The sequence below is a fragment of the Pseudonaja textilis genome, chromosome 1, assembly GCF_049901715.1.
Source record: "Pseudonaja textilis isolate UNSWEBS1 chromosome 1, rPseTex1.2, whole genome shotgun sequence".
NCBI lineage: Eukaryota > Metazoa > Chordata > Lepidosauria > Squamata > Elapidae > Pseudonaja > Pseudonaja textilis.
The window spans coordinates 177,070,583-177,089,544 of NC_141990.1; the positions used below are offsets into that span (position 1 = coordinate 177,070,583).

Sequence of the window (18,962 nt, forward strand, 5' to 3'; positions counted from 1 at the left end):
GATGCCAGATCTAGGGTGATACCAAATTAGAGGGTAGAAAGGCAGTGGGCCTGAATTGGAAAAATTCTTAGGGCTTCTCTTTTAAGACCTGTTAAGTTAAGGGGATGATTTAAAGGATTCCTGCATTTAGCGGAAGTCCGCTAAATGCAAGAACCCATTAAATCATCCCCTTAACAGGTGATTATCTACTGTAATCATCTTTTTCTAAATCTTTCAGGAAGAGGTTCCAAAGGTGCTTTTTCAAGAGGCAACTAAACTTTCTGGTTTTTCTTTGAAAACATTTCGCTTCTCATCCAGAACTGAAGAAGCTTCTTGGATGAGAAGTGAAACGTCGTCAAAGAGATACCAGAAACTACAGTTGCCTCTGGAAAAAGCACCTTTGGGACAACCATAACCTGGAAGACTGAGAATCCCCATAGACTTTCAGTAAGAGTGTAGCAACTCTATTCTGGATAGACTGATCCATTGCTGAACAGCTCTTCCCATCAAGAAGTTTCTCCTAATCTTCAGCCTTCTTTTCGTTTATTTCATTTAATTAATATTTAATAATGTAATTAATGTTGAATGGATAAATGAAATAATTATTTCATTTAATTTCAACTCATTGGACTCTGTCTTGGTTATAAAAGAGAACAGATCTACCCTGCTTTTCACGGTGCTAACAGCCCTTTAAATACTTATAGATTCCTATCATATCTCCTCTCATTTTTCCCCCTTTTACAAGCTAAACCTGTAGCTCTCTGTGCTGCATAGAACTTTGTTTTCAAGCCTGCTACTTCTTGGTATGTCTCATTTGAATCCACTCCTGTTTCTTTAAGTTCCTTTTAATCTGTGGACCCAGTACTGGAAGCAACATTTTAAGTGTGGTTTAAGTAGTGTAGAGTACACGAAGTTGCTACACCATAATGATTTTGATGCTCTGAGAACCAAGTTGGTGTAATGGTTAAGGTACCAACCAGGAAATGGTGAGTGCTAGTCTTGTCTTCCTTCAGCATAAAGCCAGCTCTGTGAACTTGGTCCAGTTCCTTTCTTGGCCATAGAAGGAGGCAGTGACAAGTCACTTTTGCAAATCTTGCCAAAAGAACTGTAGGGATAAGTCCAGGCAGTCACCAAGAGTCAAAATATGACTTGGAATTAAAAAAGAATGACTAGAAACTTTAAAACTAAAGTTGCAAAATTATCTCCTAATCTAAGCAAAAACCATTTGAGTGCATAGTTTAATAGAGTTTCACATCTCATAAAATTATAATCACAAATGTTTTTGCGAAGGTCTTGGTTCACTATAGGTTATGCCATAATCAAAATGATTCATGTAGAAAATAACATCAAGCTTTTCTTTGCAATACAGTTGTACTGTGCAAAGTAAAACAAACAAACATATTAACTATATAATAAGCAAAAATAAGACTCTTAATTCTCTGTGTGGTCCTCTGGGATTAAATCCCACTGACTTTTGTGGAGTTTGCTTCTGTATAGTATGATTTACTTTTGCACCGGACATATCAAATATTTTATGTGATTTTATGCATAGTAATATATGTAGTTTTTAGTGGGTCACAGAAATATGTTCATAATTGCGTTTTTACTGTTTGGCCAGTGCTTTGTACATATAACATGTTTTTCATCTGAAAGCATCCTAGTAAGGTTTAGGCTTTGTGGCGTTTTCAGAGGGAAGATGGTTTACTCTGGGAGGCTAATTGATCCAAAATGCCTTTCTAATGATTTTTGGAAATGTCTTCTGTGCCATTTGTGGGGGTTCTCAGTCATCCAGGTCATGGTTGTCCCAAAGATGCTTTTTTCAAGAGGCAACTGGACTTTCTGGTTTTTCTTTGAAGACGTTTCTCATCCAAGAAGCTTCTTTAGCTCTGAGCTGAAGAAGCTTCTTGGGTGAGAAGTGAAACATCTTCCAAGAAAAACCAGAAAGTCCTGTTGCCTCTTGAAAAAGCACCTTTGGGATTCCACTGATAGATACAGTTCTTACATACTTCATGGCTTCTCAGCTCAAATTATGTTTTAATTACAGCACACCTGGATTAGTTCGATGCTCTACACATAAAGCTGACTTTGAAGAATATTTGAAACTCAGTTTATCCCAAATCCAGGGCACAAAGAGCATATCAATCTTCTGTTTGAAAAAGCTGCATTGGCATCCAAATTATTAACAGAAAAATCTCAAATTGTGGGTTATTACATTATAGACCATGAACGTTTTAGACCCAAGGCATTTGAACAGCTGTTATTTGCTGTATCAACCTGCCATTTAAATCATTATCATGCTATTTTAAGTCATCTTGGGAAAAGTCATCCTTAGCATCCATTTAGTTAGAACCAAAAAAGTGGGGTTTTCCTCAGCTGCATCTAATCACAGCACAAATAATCTCTTTTTTTTTTCATGTCATGTCCTCATTAGGTTGCCTTCATGTCACCCCAGCCAATACCAGAGGAGGCTTAAAGCCATCCTTGACTGTTCCAGTTTTAAAGTAGCATTTTCCCTCTTTTCCCAACACAGTTTTGCCTGTGGATATAGTCTGACAGACCACATCAGTGATCTGGTTGCTGGTTTGTTGAGGCTTATGATCTGTCCAGCTGTTCCAGTGTTAATGTAGTGATTTTACCTTACCTTGAACAAGTCACCAGAGTTTTCCTGAGCATCAAATCTGATATACTTCACTGATCATCCAGTCAGTGCCACAATCTGGTGATCCCTAGATGCCAGATCATCCTGATACCTGCCAGCTACTTTACTGCCCCTCCTGTTCCTAAGTTGGCCAGTGGGTACCAGAATGATCTGACACCCAGGGCTCATTGTGGCAGGAGAAAAAGTGGGGACAGAACCACTTTTTCACTGCCAGGTCACTGTATCCCCAATTTTCATTGAGTGCCCCATGCAAATCTCCCTCCTCCCACTGTAAACCCAAATCCTATTTTATGCTTGTCATCTGTTCAACCAGTCGGTATTTACAGATGGATTTTTTTTGTATAAAAAAAGCCCAAGAGCAGGTGACAGACAGGGGGGAGGCATACACTGTAATGGAAATCCATTCATATAGAAAATGTACAAGGCTGGCTGTCATAAATAAATGTGTGACAGGGTTGATTTGCTTGTTAGGATTTTATTCCCTTACAAATTTATTCACCTTTATTTTTTGTCACACCCAGGCAGTGTGCATACCTAGTGTTCTTGCCTCCTATTTTTGCCCACTATGACAATCCTGTGACATGAATTGTGTTGAGAGAGAGAGAGTGATGGATTAAAGCCACCTAGCTGGCGTTTATGCTTAAGAGAGAACTAGAATTCATATAGTGAGTTCTCCTCTGTTAGAGGTATTCAATTAAGGTTGTCTGTCAGAAACGCCCCGGGGCATCATGCACTGCACTTTCAACTCTTAAGATTCTGTGATCCTAAGTCTCTTTTCTGTATTTATCGAGAACTGAATTTAAAAGGGTTAAAATCAATATTAAAAGAGCCAGTTTGGTAAATGGTTATGGCATCAGGCTGGATATCAAGAGACCGTGAATTCTAGGCCAATGCGAGGCACAAAGCCAGACCTTGGGCCAGTCCCTTTTTAAGCTTTAGGAAGGAGGCAATGGCAAACTATTTCCGAAATTTTGCAAAGGCCCAGCAGTTGCCTGGAGTCAACACTGACTCAAAGGCACATCTACCCCCACCCCAGAATTAATTGACTGAACTTTGTTCCTTTATTTCATTGCTTTTTGAAATCTGTCTTTTGAATAGTATTTTAAGTGTGAGTCATGTCAATATTTTAGGCAGATAGTTTAAATAAATAAATGTTCTACAGAATTCTAGAGGTACAGATGGTCCTCGACTTATGACCACAATTGAGCCCAAAATATCTGTTGTTAAGTGAGACATTTGTTAAGTGAGTTTTGCCCCTTTTTACGGCCATCTTGCCACAGTTGTTGAGTGAATCATTGAAATTGATAAGTTAGTAACCGGGTTGTTAAGTGAATCTGGCTTCCCCATTGACTTTGCTTGTCAGACTTTGCAAAAAGCGATCACATGACCTTGGGACCCAGTCGTAAGTGTGAAAACCGGTCATAAGTCACTTTTTCGGTCCCATTGTAACTTTGAACAGTCATTAAATGAACTGTCGTAAGCCAAAGACTACCTGCATTATCATAAGAAATAAAAGCACTTTTTAATGAAATTGAAAGAATACAATTGCACCATGCAAAGGCCAAATCCCCTCTGTCAAAATGAATACTTGTACCCATTTCTTTACACTGTGACCTTCTTTGCTCTCACCTTCATCAGCCAGGTGGTATTGGAGGTATAATGCAAATATGCCCTGAAGGTAAAATAAAAATTATAGCCCTCACTGTAGACAAGGCGGGGAGTGGGGAAAATGAACTGACAGCTACTGTACACAGAATAAAGTTGATGGACCAAAATACAGGGATAATAAACAATGTCAGCTGGATTTCGTTAACATTCTGACTACTAACAAGCATTGTTTTCCAATACTAAATTTGGGATTTCAGCAACAGAACTCCAGTGTGTGCTTCAGAAACATTTTATGCAATCATCTCTATTTTTCTACTGTTGATGCTTCTGGAATTTTGTACTACTGTTTTTTTCTTCAAGACAAAGAGGGGGAAAAGAAAGCATAACTCCCAGCCTGCACCAAGTTTTGAAGTATTTGAATAAGATACACAGATATCAAACAAAGTGTACAGAATGATAAAGTAGCAGCAGCAATAGCACTTAGACTTATATACCACTCCATAGTGCTTTACAGCACTCTCTTTTTTTATTTTTATTTTTTATTTTAACAACAAAACAACATAGACATACCACATAAAACATAAAAATATCATCCTTCTTCATAAATTTACAAACAGTGCATCGATTGGTTTACCACTTTTTTTTTTGTGCATCCATTTCCTAGTCACTAATATTACATAATAGCTCATATTATCAATCAATAATTGTATAACCTAATATCATCACTAAAAAATCATTTATCTATAATTTTGTTAATTCATATTTTAACAAGATAACTATAGTTTACTTAGTTTATTTTGCAATAAATCATAAGATCATACCAAATCTATCTTGATAATGTTTTATAAAGATAATATCAAAAAAGGAAAAAAATTTTTATGCTAAATCTGAATATTCTATTATTATGTTTTATTATCTAACCATTGATAAAAAAGATCCCAAACTTCATAAAATTGTTTATCTTCTTGTTCTCTAATTTCAAATGTCAATTTACACATTTCAGCACAATCCAATATTTTCTTAATAATTTCTTCCTCTGATGGAGTTTTCTCACTCTTCCAGTTTTAGCAAATACAATCCTAGCCACTGTTAATATATTTACAATGAAATACTTCAAATTTTTATTATATATATCAGGTAAGATTCCCAATAAAAAAATCTCTGGTTTCAAGTCTATATGTGTCTTTGTCATTTTTTCCAACCATATGCGAATCTTAGTCCAATATTTTCTAGAGTCCTCACAAGTCCACCACATATGGTAGTATGAGCCAGGTATCTGATGACATTTCCAGCACTTTTCAGATTTGTTCTTAAACATTCTTGCAATTCTTGTCGGGGGGAAATGCCACCTGTAAAACATCTTATACAAGTTTTCTTTATAAGCTGTTGACATTGTCATTTTATAATTTTGAGACCACAATTTTTCCCATTTCTCCAAATCAATCCCATATCCAAAATTCCTCCCCCAAGCAATCATCATTTCTTTAACTTGTTCCTCCTCTAATAAAATTTCCAACAAATAACTGTATAATTTTTTAATCACTTTTTCATCAGTACCTGTCAAGATCCTATCTAAATCAGTCAATTTATCATAAAATCCCTCCACTTTAGAATCTATAAGATACCTTGAATGTATTTGCGCATATGAAAATCAATTCATCTTTATGCCTTGTTCTTCTAGTTTTTGCATTGTTTTAAGTTCACTCTTTTCATCCAATATTTCCCCATATCTAACTGTTTGTCCCTTTTCATATATTATAGGATAAGAAAAGGCTTCAATAGTTGATAACCAGACTGGGATTTTCAAATAACATTTTCTCTTAATTTTCTCCCAATTCAACCATAAAGACTCCCTTATATAATGCCTTCTAAAATAGCCCTGCGATTTAGTTCCCTTATACCACAGAAAAGCATGCCATCCCAGTAATAAATCATGTCCTTCAACAATCTAGTCTTTCTTAATGTTATCCATTCTTTAACCCACATTAAATTTGCAGCTTGGTAGTACAACTCCCAATTCGGAAGGCCAAATCCTCCTCTAATTCTAGCATCTTGTAGAAGTTTTAATTTTATTCTGGCTTTCTTACCTTGCCATATAAACTTCAACACAATTTTATTTAATTCTTCAAAATAATCTTTACCAAGCCTGATTGGTATGGTTTGGAACAAATATAAAATTCTGGGTATAATATTCATCTTGATTGTTGAAATTCTACCTATCAATGACAATTGTAGATTTTCCCATTTCTTCAAATCAGATGCTATCTGTTGTTTAAGTTTAATATAGTTATTCTCTTTCAATGTAGTACATCTTGACGTCAAATGTATCCCCAAATATTTAACCTTATTCGTAACTTGAATTTTCAATAAATCTGCCAGTTCATCTCTTTGTTTTAATAACATATTCTTTGTCAAGATCTTGGTTTTATCTTTGTTTATTTTCAAGCCCGCCATCTCACCATACATCTCTATCTTTTCCAGTAGCTTTAAAGCTGTTCCTAGAGGACCTTCCAAAATAAAAACCAAATCATCCGCAAAGGCTTGCAATTTAAATTCCTCCTTCTTAATTTTCATTCCTTTTATATTTGGATCCTCTCTAATGTTTCTATTCAGCACTTCCAAAGTCAATACAAATAACAAAGGTGATAATGGGCAACCTTGTCTTGTGCCTTTTCTTATATTAATAGAATCTGTAAAATCTCCCTCTATCATTACTCTTGCCATTTGTTTATCATATATGGCTTCTTTTGCTTGAATAAATTTTCTAGCAAAGCCCATCTGTTCCAATAACAAAAACATGAATCTCCAGTTCACATTATCAAATGCCTTTTGGGCATCTAAAAATATCAAAGCCATTTGTTTTTCAGGATGCGCCTCGTAATATTCCAAGGTGTCCAGAATTACCCTCATATTATCCCTAATTTGTCTCTTAGGCAGGAATCCATTCTGGTCAGGATGAATAAAGTTATTTAGGTATCTTTTGAGCCTTTCTGCCAAGATGGAAGCAAAAAAATTATAATCTGCATTCAGTAAAGAAATAGGTCTATAGTTCTTAATTTGTGATGGATCGGCCCCTTCTTTTGGAATAAGTGTGATATAAGCTTCTGACCATGTTTGGGGTATTTTCTTATTTAGCATGGCTTCATTCATAACTTCTAACAATGGAGTGCTCAACGATTCTTGTAATGTTTTATAAAATTCTGCCGGAAGCCCATCTGGGCCTGGTGCTTTTCCATTATTCTGCCTATTAAATGCTTCCGTTAGTTCCATTATTGTTATAGTACTTTCTAACATTTTTTCAGTCTCTTCAGATATCTTAGGTAGGTTAGCATTTTGTAGATAAAGCTTAATTCTTTCCTCATCAAAATCCTCCTGCTTATATAATTGTCCATAAAAGTCTCGGATAATTGTCTTTTTCTCCTTATTACCATAACACATTTGGCCTTGATCATCTATTAACTATACTATTTTCCTAGATTCTTTCTCCTTTCTCAATTTGTATGCTAGCCATCTACCTGGTTTGTTTGCATCTTCAAAATAGTTCTGTTTAGCACTTCTAATTTTTTGTGCCAATTCTACAGCACTCTCTTAAGTGGTTTACAGAGTCAACATACTTGCCCCCAACAGTCTAGGTCCTCATTTTACCGATCAGGATTGAACTGCTGACAGTTTGCAGAATTAGCCTGCAATACTGCTTTCTAACAATCGTGCCACCACAATAAAGTAATTAAAAGTACAGATTTTAAGTAGGATCAATGGACTGTTATTGTCTGTCAATTGACTGTTATTGTTTGGCATTTACAGTGCCAAAATTGCAGAACGTATGAAATTATTTTGGCAATTAATACATTTCTTAAAGTGGTAAACTTATGTTAATTCAACAATATAACTTCCTTAATACAAAGCAAACTGGGACAAAGTATGAAAAAGCTACATCCCTTCAAGCTTTGCATATATTGTTTACCTCTAACCAGCAAGTTTCATTTGTCTGGAAAAGGCTTTTAAATCCTCTCTGAGTTTTTGTTAGCTGGCAATTTTGCAAATCATACTGGCCAGCCATTCTGGAAATTGCAATCCATCATATTTGAAAGATCTCATCTTTCTTGTCTCAAAAGCAAGCCTTTTTTTTTTTTTAGCATGTCTCAATGGAATCAAGTGCAGCAGTTGGAACCCTGTTTTTTAGAGCAGATAGACCAGATTTACGATGACATCTTTCCCATGGAAATTCGACATCTTTTAGCACAGTGGATTGAAAGCCAGGACTGGTAAGTTTGGATGATTTTTCTTTTTCTTCTGCCTTGAATATTAGGGGACTGCTGAATAAGCAGATATAGATTGCATTATACTTACTGTTGTGCACCAGTGGTTATTTGGCAACTTGAAGATGTGTGGACTTCAACTCCCAGAATTCCTTAGTCAGAATTCTACAAATTGCTGTTTGGGAATTCTGGGAGTTCAAGTCCACACACCTTCAAGTTGCCAAAGTTGAGAACAATGTTATATACAGATATAGCTTCCTGGATAGGAAAAAAAAAACCCTCTTCTTGGGAATATGGTTATTTTATTATCCAAGTAAAAATAAAATATTGTTTTGTATCACAATCTGTTGCTTAATGGCATTAATGTTTAATGGCATTAAACCAGTAAACATTCAATAGACATAACAAATAATTCAAAAGTACAGAATTAATAATACTATAATTTTACACAATTTCATATTCAATAAGCCTACTCCATCAAGAATAATTTGGAAAGTATATGGTAAAATATGAATTATTTATGAATTAATGTTCCTTCTCTTTCTATGTTTTTGTTATTGTTATAACCATTTTGTTACCTATAAACAGAGTTCAGGGAACATGTTAACCCATTTAATCATTGGAATAATGCCATTCTTTTATGCATATTGTCTTTGATACTGAAAGATACATGGAAATAAACATGTCAAACTATAAAATATTTTGTTTTATAAAATGCACCATGAGGGTTCTTTTTAGAGGATTCTATGTATGTTAATTATTTTTGTAAACACATTTGTATCCAGATTCAAAACTCTAGATCAGGGGTATTGAACTTGCGGCCTGCAGGCTGGATGCATCATGTGCAGGTCATGCCTGCAGCTCTGTGAAGGGAAAAAAAAAATCTCGAAACGTCACGTGACAGCATCATGACAGCATCAGTTTGACACCCGTGTTCTAGACAGTACATATTAGCAATTGTTAATTAATTCCAATGATTAATTTGAAATGGATTCGCTGTCCATTCTTCATTCCTACATGGACAGAAGACAGTATATTGATAATATTCTCACATTTATGGTCAGATGTTAATTTACATAAGCAGTTTATCAGTTTTCCATTTTAATTTTAGGACTACAAACAATAATATTTAATTAAAAAGGTAAAAGGGGCTTACTTATATAAATATATGTACAAATATGTAAATATTACATCTTTAAATACATATATGCTGTTTTAAAGTTGAAGAGAGCTTTTTAAAAACTAAACTGATAATTTTATTAGCTCTTTCAATCCTATATTTGCCTATATAATTGTATTTTAATTTAACTTTATAATGTAATTGTTATAATAATATTCTGTATATAATTTATATTATATACAGAATATTTTCTTGAGATAAAAACAGAATCTGTATAACCAATTTGTAGGCTTCCCATTTAGAGCCTAATATTTCTCTTGAACAAATGATTTTGAAAACATTACTCTTTTTGATATATGTACTTTGTTCTTATCTATTTCTTGTTGCAAAGGGAGTCTGCATATAGCAATGAGTCTACAGCAGCTATGCTGTTGCATAACTTATTCATAAAACTGGATGAACATTTAGAGCGTGTTTCTCAGGAGAAGAATCTCCTTTTGATACATAACCTAAAGAAAGTCAGGAAAATTCTTCAGGTGAGTTTAAGAAGGAATTGCAAAGAAATCTCCTGCACCAACTATGGTGTCAGTTCTGTTATATAAGATTTTGTGTAAGGATATTTATACCAACCAGAGCACGGGAATTATTGGATGCATTAATTTTAAACATTTAATCAACCAACACACTGAATTTAAGCTGGGTTTTTTTCATCATGATGTTTATAATCAAACATGGGTAGAAAAAGAAAGCAGATAAATGGCAAAAAAGTACTCCAAAATATAGAAAAGATAGCAAGACAAGAGATGTAGAAAAGCTATAATAAAGTAATTTTGGGGGAGTGTGGGGGTGTGCGTGTGAGGGAGAAAGTGAGATTAAATTCTTGTAATGCAAATTATGCAAATTGTTTGAATTGCATTATTATGCAATAAAGTCATCATGTGTGTGACATAATCATAGCATCTACTGAATGCTATGGGGGCAAAGCAATATTTAATAATAAGGCAACCTGTGTGTTTCAGTTTCAAACTAAGATTTACAATTTGAAATCTAAAAGAAGCTGCAAACATACATACTTTCAGAAACAAATTATGTAGTCTTCATTATTAATAGAGTATATACTGTACATATCCATTATATAAACATTATAATGTGGTGCGTTGCAGTGTGAAATTGGAATGAATGCTAGGCTATAAGTGTCAGTGACCAAGTCAAACCCTGATAAAAAGGAAGTAATAAATGATGATAGAATATTGAAAAAAGGGTGAGTTGTAGTATAGCCACAGAAATGTTACAATATGGATGTGGTTTGTTTATGGAGTGGATATGAAACTTTTTTTTAATGTGTGTGAAGATTAACTTTGCCTGACAAATGGGAAAAGGCCATTATTGTTCCCCTATACAAAAGTTGCAGAAGATTTCAGAAAGATTGCAAAAACAAACAAGAACATTACAGCAGGAATTTGTTCATTAGCAGAGAAGGTGTTTGTTAGAATTCTGATTAAAAGGGTATGAAGTGACAATGAGCAAAATTTTGGAACAGCAGCAGGGCTTTGTTGCAGACAAAGGGTTGCAGAGATAAGATTTTTACTCAAATTATATATTCAGTTATGTGTGTATTTACCATGATGTGCAAAATCAATTTATCTCTGGTGTGCCTGAATCTTTGTCAGCATTATACTTCTCCTCCATAAGTTAGAGACGTAACTAAACTAAAAGCCATAAACCTTAGTCTTAAATATATGAGGATAATTCATTCTGTTCTGCTAAGGATCAATAGCTGTTAGCCTTGATGGCAGGAGGTGTCAAGCTCAAAACCAAAAATGCTACATTAAATCTTGGTAAATCTTCCAAGCTGAGTTCTTTATTGTTTAACACTTATAGACAAAATTTTGCTTGACAGATTTCACATACTATCTCATCTACAGTATATGAACTATTAGAAAGGGGCTTCTTCATTTTCTCACACCTGATTTGATTCTTACTCCTCTGGAAGGTAACCCCCACCCCCCCACCCCTGAATCAGCCTCCTTACTACATTCCATTGGAGCTGGACTGCAATTGGACGCCATCTGCTGGGGAATTAGAGGGCTTCCTTGTATGATTGGTTGGCCACTATGAGAACAAACTGACTGACTAGATGGATCAAGGGTCCAATCCAACAGGGCACCATCTATGTTCTTATATTAAGATACTAAGAGCTGTGCTGGCACAGTGGTTAGAATGCAGTACTGCAGGCTACTTCTGCTGATTGCTGGCTGCCAGCAGTTTGGCAATTCGATTCTCACCGGCTCAGGGTTGTCTCAACCTTCCATCCTTTCAAGGTCGATAAAATGAGGACCCAGATTGTTGGTGGCAATATGCTGACTCTGTAAAACACTTAGAGGGTGCTGTAGAGCACTGTGAAGCGGTATGTAAGTCTAAGTGCTATTGCTATATTTTGTGCCTGTCAAAGACCTTTCTATTAGTCTGATTCTGATATGGGAGAAATGGTAGAGTGGAAGGTTAGGAAAAAAGAGGATAAAAGAAAATATATGTAAAGATTTAAAGGAAAGCCAGAAATTAAAATCTCAATGATGCACACAACAATTACTCAAGTTCATTGGTTAAATGTCCCAGCTGTACTCCCTTAAAGGATTCAATATCTTGTGAGCATCATGTAAGCAATTTTTAAATGAAAGACTAAGTGGGTAAGAAACTTATTGCAGATGCAATGATGGTGAAAACTTCAGATATTGAATTTCTATCTACTTTTTGTTAGAGAATCAAATACAAGTTTGAGAGAAACAACACAGATGAAATGGGGAAAATAAAGAAATTACAGAAAAGAGTCTGATATGCAGAGAGATGTTATGATTCATATAATTGATAGATTACATAGTTCTATCACATAGATTACATATGTATTAAGAATGGACATGAATTTTCTGCAATGAGTCCATGGCTGTTCTACCGACTGTGGCTGACTTTTGCTATTAGGATTAGAGCTTTCTTATGTTTCTTGGTTTGCTATTAGGATTAGATCTTTCTTATGTTTCTTTGTTTTTCAGGCAAAATATCAAAGTAATCCTCTACATATAGCACTAGTTATTTCAAACTGTTTAAGAGAAGAAAGAAGAATATTGGCTTCAGCAAGTATGCCAGTTCAGGTAATTTTATGATGAGGAGATAGAAGGAATGTCCATCAAATATGCAAAGCTTCAATATACTAGTACTTTAGAAGACCAGTACAAGGTTAAGAGGAACATTGGTCCTAAATTTATTAAAATACTGTTCAGCAGTGAGAAATATAAGATTTCAGCTCAGCGATAGTACTTATGATAAAGATCTACAAGAATCTCTGATTGAGCTTGAGACAGCAGTGTGTTACAGTTGCCAAAAAAAAAGTCATTGCAATCTCACCTGCAGCCTTGTGAGGTTTTGATAGAGTACTGACCAAGCTGCACCTGAAAAGTTGTGTCCAATTTTGGTTACCACAATAAAGCAGGGATGCTGAGGAGCTAAAAAATAAAAAATAAAAAATAATAATGAGAGGTATAGATAGATTATAGATCAATTGAAGTTTTATGGAGTATTTGTATTTCCCCCCTGTCCTTTTTTTAAAGTTGAAAGGCGAGAAAATACACTGCTGTTCTTCATTTTAAGTTTTTCCTTTGAAGTAAATTCTGTACCATGCAGAGGTCTTAGGTTCCTAAACATACCTTGATTTGCCATTGAACATTCATCATTTTTTAAACTTCCTTTGGGCTATTTTTAGATAAACAATTAATGTACCTATGGCAGTCCAATTATCTCCAGTTATTAGGAATACTTTTTGTGAGTCCCACATCTGTGTTTTGCCTTTGAAAAAGCTAAACAAATGGGAACTATTACCAAAAGTCAATTGTCCTTATTGAATTTAGTCTGTTCTCTCTCACAAAAAACTTGCCATTAAATAATCTGTGCTAAGTGGGATAGTATTAATGAACTGAATATTCTTTTTCTAGGGACCTCTAGAAAAGTCACTACAAAACTACTTGGGTTCAGAAAGGCAAAGAAAAATCGAGCTCAAGGGTTCTGAAATTAAGAACAGTACACAGGCAAGTTGTTACAGTTTGTACATCTAATATCTGATACATCAAAGATCTAACATATAAGTAATCCTCCCTTAACAACTGTTCAAAGTTACAATGGACACCCACCTCAAAAGGTACTTACAGCCCAATTCTGGAGTTCTGACAGTGGAACACACACCCTGCGGTCACCCAGTTTCCAGCAAAAAATAGCCATGGGAATGCGTTGACTCAACAAAGGAACACTTCATTTGCTTAACAACCATCGCAAAAAAGGTTGTAAAATCAGGTTGGCCATATGGGTGCCTCAGTGTATGACCATCATGACTTGGGACTGAAATTTGAGGTCCATTACAGTTGTAAGTTGAGGATTAACTATAGCGGTACCAAAAAATTTTATATGGATTAAGTATGGTGATAACTTGAAACTAGATCCACAGGTACAGAAGAATGAGATGATAATATAATGGAAAGTGGACTGTTGCCCTTTTTAAGATACAGTACAAGTGACACATACCTCATTTGAATGTCCCCATTCAAAGCTTTGAGCTGAAAATATTGTTATTAATTTATCAGGGATACGTTTCTCCACAACTAAATCGCAGTATCTGAGAATGCTGTCCCACTAATTCTGTTTCACCGATACTCTTGGGAGCTGGCAAATTAATCCAAGGCTGGGAAAGCTGCTTTGGAATTATGAACACCTACAGAATTCTTTTAAATGCACAATAATGTATTGCCCTCTTGGATTCAGCTGGTCTCCTCTTATTGAAGCTAGATTTTTCCTGTGAGCTGTACTTTTTGATTAAAAGCAAAAGAGAAATTTAAGACTGCAGTTCTGTGCATGCTTATCTAAGCATAAGCGCCAATGAACAAATTGGGGCTTCTGAATAAACATGCATAGAAGCACTATATATATCTACAGATGCAATACAGCATGATACACAGTGTAATAGGGTACCATTAGAATGTTTTGCTGAATACATTAAAATTGGTTGGCTGGGTAAAAATCAATCCACTGTTTGGCTTAGCATGATTTGTAATCCCAGCTACTTTTCCCACTAAGGAAGCAGATAGCAATTGTATCATTTCCATTTCATTTCAGAGAAACTAAAGCTTCTTAGGGAATGTCATTATTGTTTGCTATATGCTATGACTTATGTTAGATCTACTTACTACTCAATGCATTTAATCTGAAAACAGCTGACAGAACAAGACATCAAATATTTAGAAGATTTGCAAGAGGAGTTTGACTTCAGATTTAAAACTATATGCAACATAGGTAAGCTTTCCCACACAATGCATATGAAGAAAAATTGGTGGATCTTGCATATTTGTAAACATTGGCTGTTAGTTCTATAGGCTATAGGTTTTCATTGAACATCCAGAGTCTTCTTTTTGGAGTGAAGGGCAGCATTTCATTAATACTCAGACTGCTATTGACACATATTCCATGCAAAATAAATTCCAAGTAAAATAGGCCTAACATTTTAGCCTAATGTATTGTTTAGGGCGCATGGCTAAATCCAGCAAAATATTAGTCCAGCTAAGATTGTGCCCCTCTGCATTTTAACATGGAGATAAGTATCCCTGAATTTAGTGGTATGTATTTATGTATGAACATATACCTTCACGTTCTATCAGTTTAATCTTTAAGTCATACTGTGGCTGTAATATTTTGTATGAGTAATTCCTTTTTTTTAAAGAATTTTTTTTAAGGATGCAGTCAGACCAATAGGGGAAAGAAGATTAATTAATTAGTTTTTAATGGAATTCTTTATTTATGTATTTAACAGTTGTTATCTACTGCCCAAATATAAAAGATTCCAGGTTGTGGCTAGAATTGAAAATGTGGATTTGCAGCTATAATAATCCTAAGCTTTTTTTAAAAATTAAATAAAATGGCAAGAAAATACAGGGTTATTTAAGGTTATTTATGTAGTTTGTCTTTTACAATGGATGGTTCAATCCAAGTAATGTTAATGAATTGTTAGTGATAAAACAGTAATGGGTTCATTTCTCTAAACCACCCCATATAGAAGTAGAGATAAACTTTCCATACATGCATACTCCAAAATGCATACAGCTTAGGAGAACCATAATATATTTTGTTCCTTCAGAAATTCAGCTATGAAAGAAAAAGGACTTTGGGCAAAAAGAAGGCCTTAATAATTTTCTTTTCTTTTTTGTTCAGAAATGTCCCCTCCAACCTGGGTTTATTCATCACTGAGGAAAAAAGGCAGAGCTTTCAGACCAAATAATAGTTATTGGCTAGTTTTTATTGGGGGGAAAAGGCATATAGTTTTAAAATCCAAAAAACTAGACTAAATATTCAGAATACTGACAGGGTACTGATTTTGGTTAATGCTCACTCCTTTTTTAAAACAACCCTGGACAAAGTGAGACATAATACATTAGATAGCACACCAGAATGTATTTATAAACTTACTGAGAGATACATGTTTATATTTATCTAACATTGGTTGCAAGCCAAGTAAAAGTGTGATAGGAAAAAAATGAAAACACGCTGCCTTAAAACTACTTACACATGCTATTTTGATGGGTTTCCCCTCTCTTATACTTTGTACATTTTTTACATATCTCCTTTTAGAACAGAATGACAAAAACAGTCCTGTCATGAAGCAAGAGATGCTGACATTACAGGAAATGCTCAATACTATAGACTACAAGAGAAAGGTTGGTTCATTTGTTTGTCATTTATATACTTTGCTGACTTAAAGGCATCATGGAAAGTGATTTTTCTACTTGCAAATTAAGAACTAATTCCAAATTAAGAACTAATTCCAAATTAACAACAAAAACAAGCAATACAACTAGTTCTTAAAACTGGTCATGGTTTTAAGAACTTCTTGTTGGTTTTTTATTCATTTATCTCTGGGCAACTCCCGGTAAGAACTGAGAATGCTCAAATTCTCTCATGGAGAAACAGGGAGGGAGGAAAGACATGGCAGAAGTCTCCACACAACACTGAAGCAAGGCTTAATTTCTTTCCATCTAATAGCCACCATGGTCATTGTTAAGTTTGGGAAAAGAGAGGCTGAACCAGAGCATGAGTGCAACAAATACTTTATTATAACAATAAAGGGCTGACCGTGCTTGCCACGCCTGGAACTGGCTCGCAGCAATCAGCAACTGGTTGGACCCCGCAGCCTGCTTTTATAGCTGGCTGCTGGGGAGAACCAACCAATGAGTGAAGGGAAGACGCCCACGCAAAGTGAATGGACCTGAGTGAGAACTCCTAGAGTTCTCAGGACATAACACCCCTTCCCCCCAGATGCGAACACGCATAGTCTTTGAGGTAGGCAGGAGGTTTATGTTGGCGCCCGGAACGGCGCAGCTCTGGAACGTTGTCTGTCCGTTCGGGGTCTGTCTGGGAAGGCAGAGCCGGCAAAGTGTCACCACTGTGCCCCTCGGTTCGGGCATGCCCGGGACTCGTAGGGTTGGTCACTGGGGACGTGCTCCCGTTGACTGGATCGGGCTGGTCAACCGTCTGGGCGCCGCTGTCCGAGTTCGGGCTGTCGGGAACGGCTGTTGGTGTGAACTGGTCGCCGGGCACGATGTGGATGTGGGGCTGATGATGAGGCCCCCCTTCGTCTTGTGACTCTGGATCCCTGCTGGCGAGGGTGCTGAGGCGCCTACGCAGTTGGTCTATGTGCCTTCTCCAGACACGGCCATCCTCCAGTCTGACCCGATACGACCGCGGCCCGGTGATGGCTACGATCTCGCCCGGAATCCACAGGGGGTCTCCAGCGAAGTTCCTCGCGAATACTGGCTCCTGTAAGATAAAATGTCTAACCCCCGATGTGGAAGCGAGGGGAGAGTCAGGGCAGTATTGTGGGTGAAGTCTGTCCAATACAGTCCTCAGACGCCGGCACATCAGGAGCTCCGCTGGGGACTTATTGGTGACTGAACAAGGAGTTGAGTGCTGGCTCATCAGGAACCGCGAGAGCTTGTGGTGCCAGTCATCCTTGCTGAACCTAGCCAGGGCTTCTTTAGTGGTCCTGACGGCCCTTTCAGCCAATCCGTTACTGGCAGGATGAAATGGGGCTGTGAAAATGTGGCGGATACCCAGGTTGGCAGCGAAACGGCTGAACTCGGTCGATGCGAACTGTGGGCCATTGTCGGAGACAATGGAGTCGGGTAGTCCGTGCGTTACTTAACAGGCGTGTTAACACGTTGGTGATTGCTAGTGTGGTGGTCGTGGATAGCTGTGCTACGTCAATCCATTTAGAATAGGCGTCCACGACCACTAGGAACATCTTCCCATGCAAAGGGCCGGCCAGGTCGATGTGAATTCTGGACCAAGGAGCGCTGGCGCTTTCCCATCTAGTAGGGGTGGCAATGGGGGGAGCAGGACGGGATTCCTGGCAAATGCTGCAGGAACTTACCCAATTGACAACGTCCTCGCCGAGACCCGGCCACCACACGTAGCTGCGTGCTAATGCCTTCATTCTCACGATGCCAGGGTGTCCCTCGTGCAACGCTCCAGAACTCGGGTACGCAGTGAGGTCGGGATGACCACTCGAGTGCCCCATAGTAGACAGCCCTGCAAACTGGACAACTCCTGCATGCGAGTCTTGAAAGGTGTGAATTTGTTTTCAACATTGCCACCCGGCCACCCCCTCCTCACCCAGTCGAGCACCTGGGCGAGCGTTTGGTCTGCCTTGGTTTTAGCAGCAATGTCAAGGGCAGTGATGGGTAGGTCCAACTGGGTGATCTCGAAAATAGCGTGGACAGGAGCAGGGTCTTCAGCCGGAGCGGGTAAGGGGCAGCGACTGAGAGCGTCAGCGTGGGACAGTGTTTTACCCGGGCGGTGTATAAGTCTGTAGGAGTAGGCTGCTAGGAAGAGGGTCCACCTTGTCATCCTAGGGGAAAGGACTTGAGGGGTCTGTTTGTCCCCGGCCAGTAGGCCCAGGAGGGGCTTGTGGTCCGTGACCAGCTCGAAAAAATGGCCAAAGAGAAATTCGTGAAATTTTTTCACGGCTGCAACAGCTGCTAGGGCTTCCTTATCGATCTGGCTGTAATTGCGCTCCGTTGCAGAGAGCGTCCTTGAGAAAAAGGCGATGGGAGCCTCGGCGCCATTGGGAAGCCTGTGACTTAAGACCGCCCCAATTCCAAAGGGGGATGCGTCTGCTGCCAGCACTAAAGGAAGGTTGGGGTCGAATTGAATAAGTACCGCCTCTGACGTGAGTAGTGATTTGACGGCGTGAAAAGCATGGTTTTCTTTGTGCCCCCAGTGCCACGGTGACTTTTTATCCAGTAATCTG

At 37.4% G+C, this 18,962-nt stretch overlaps 1 protein-coding gene across 1 annotated transcript in view; it reads left to right on the forward strand.

The window, feature by feature from the left end:
- The window catches only part of STAT4 (signal transducer and activator of transcription 4), a 51,101-nt gene that overhangs the window by 767 nt on the left and 31,372 nt on the right, over positions 1–18,962 (forward strand). Inside the window, exons 2-7 of the mRNA XM_026696716.2 lie at positions 8,383–8,511; positions 10,017–10,161; positions 12,673–12,771; positions 13,609–13,701; positions 14,878–14,956; positions 16,286–16,371. Of these exons, the coding sequence (XP_026552501.1) occupies positions 8,384–8,511; positions 10,017–10,161; positions 12,673–12,771; positions 13,609–13,701; positions 14,878–14,956; positions 16,286–16,371 (630 nt within the window). The 5' untranslated portion in view covers position 8,383. The remainder of the gene's footprint in view (positions 1–8,382; positions 8,512–10,016; positions 10,162–12,672; positions 12,772–13,608; positions 13,702–14,877; positions 14,957–16,285; positions 16,372–18,962) is intronic.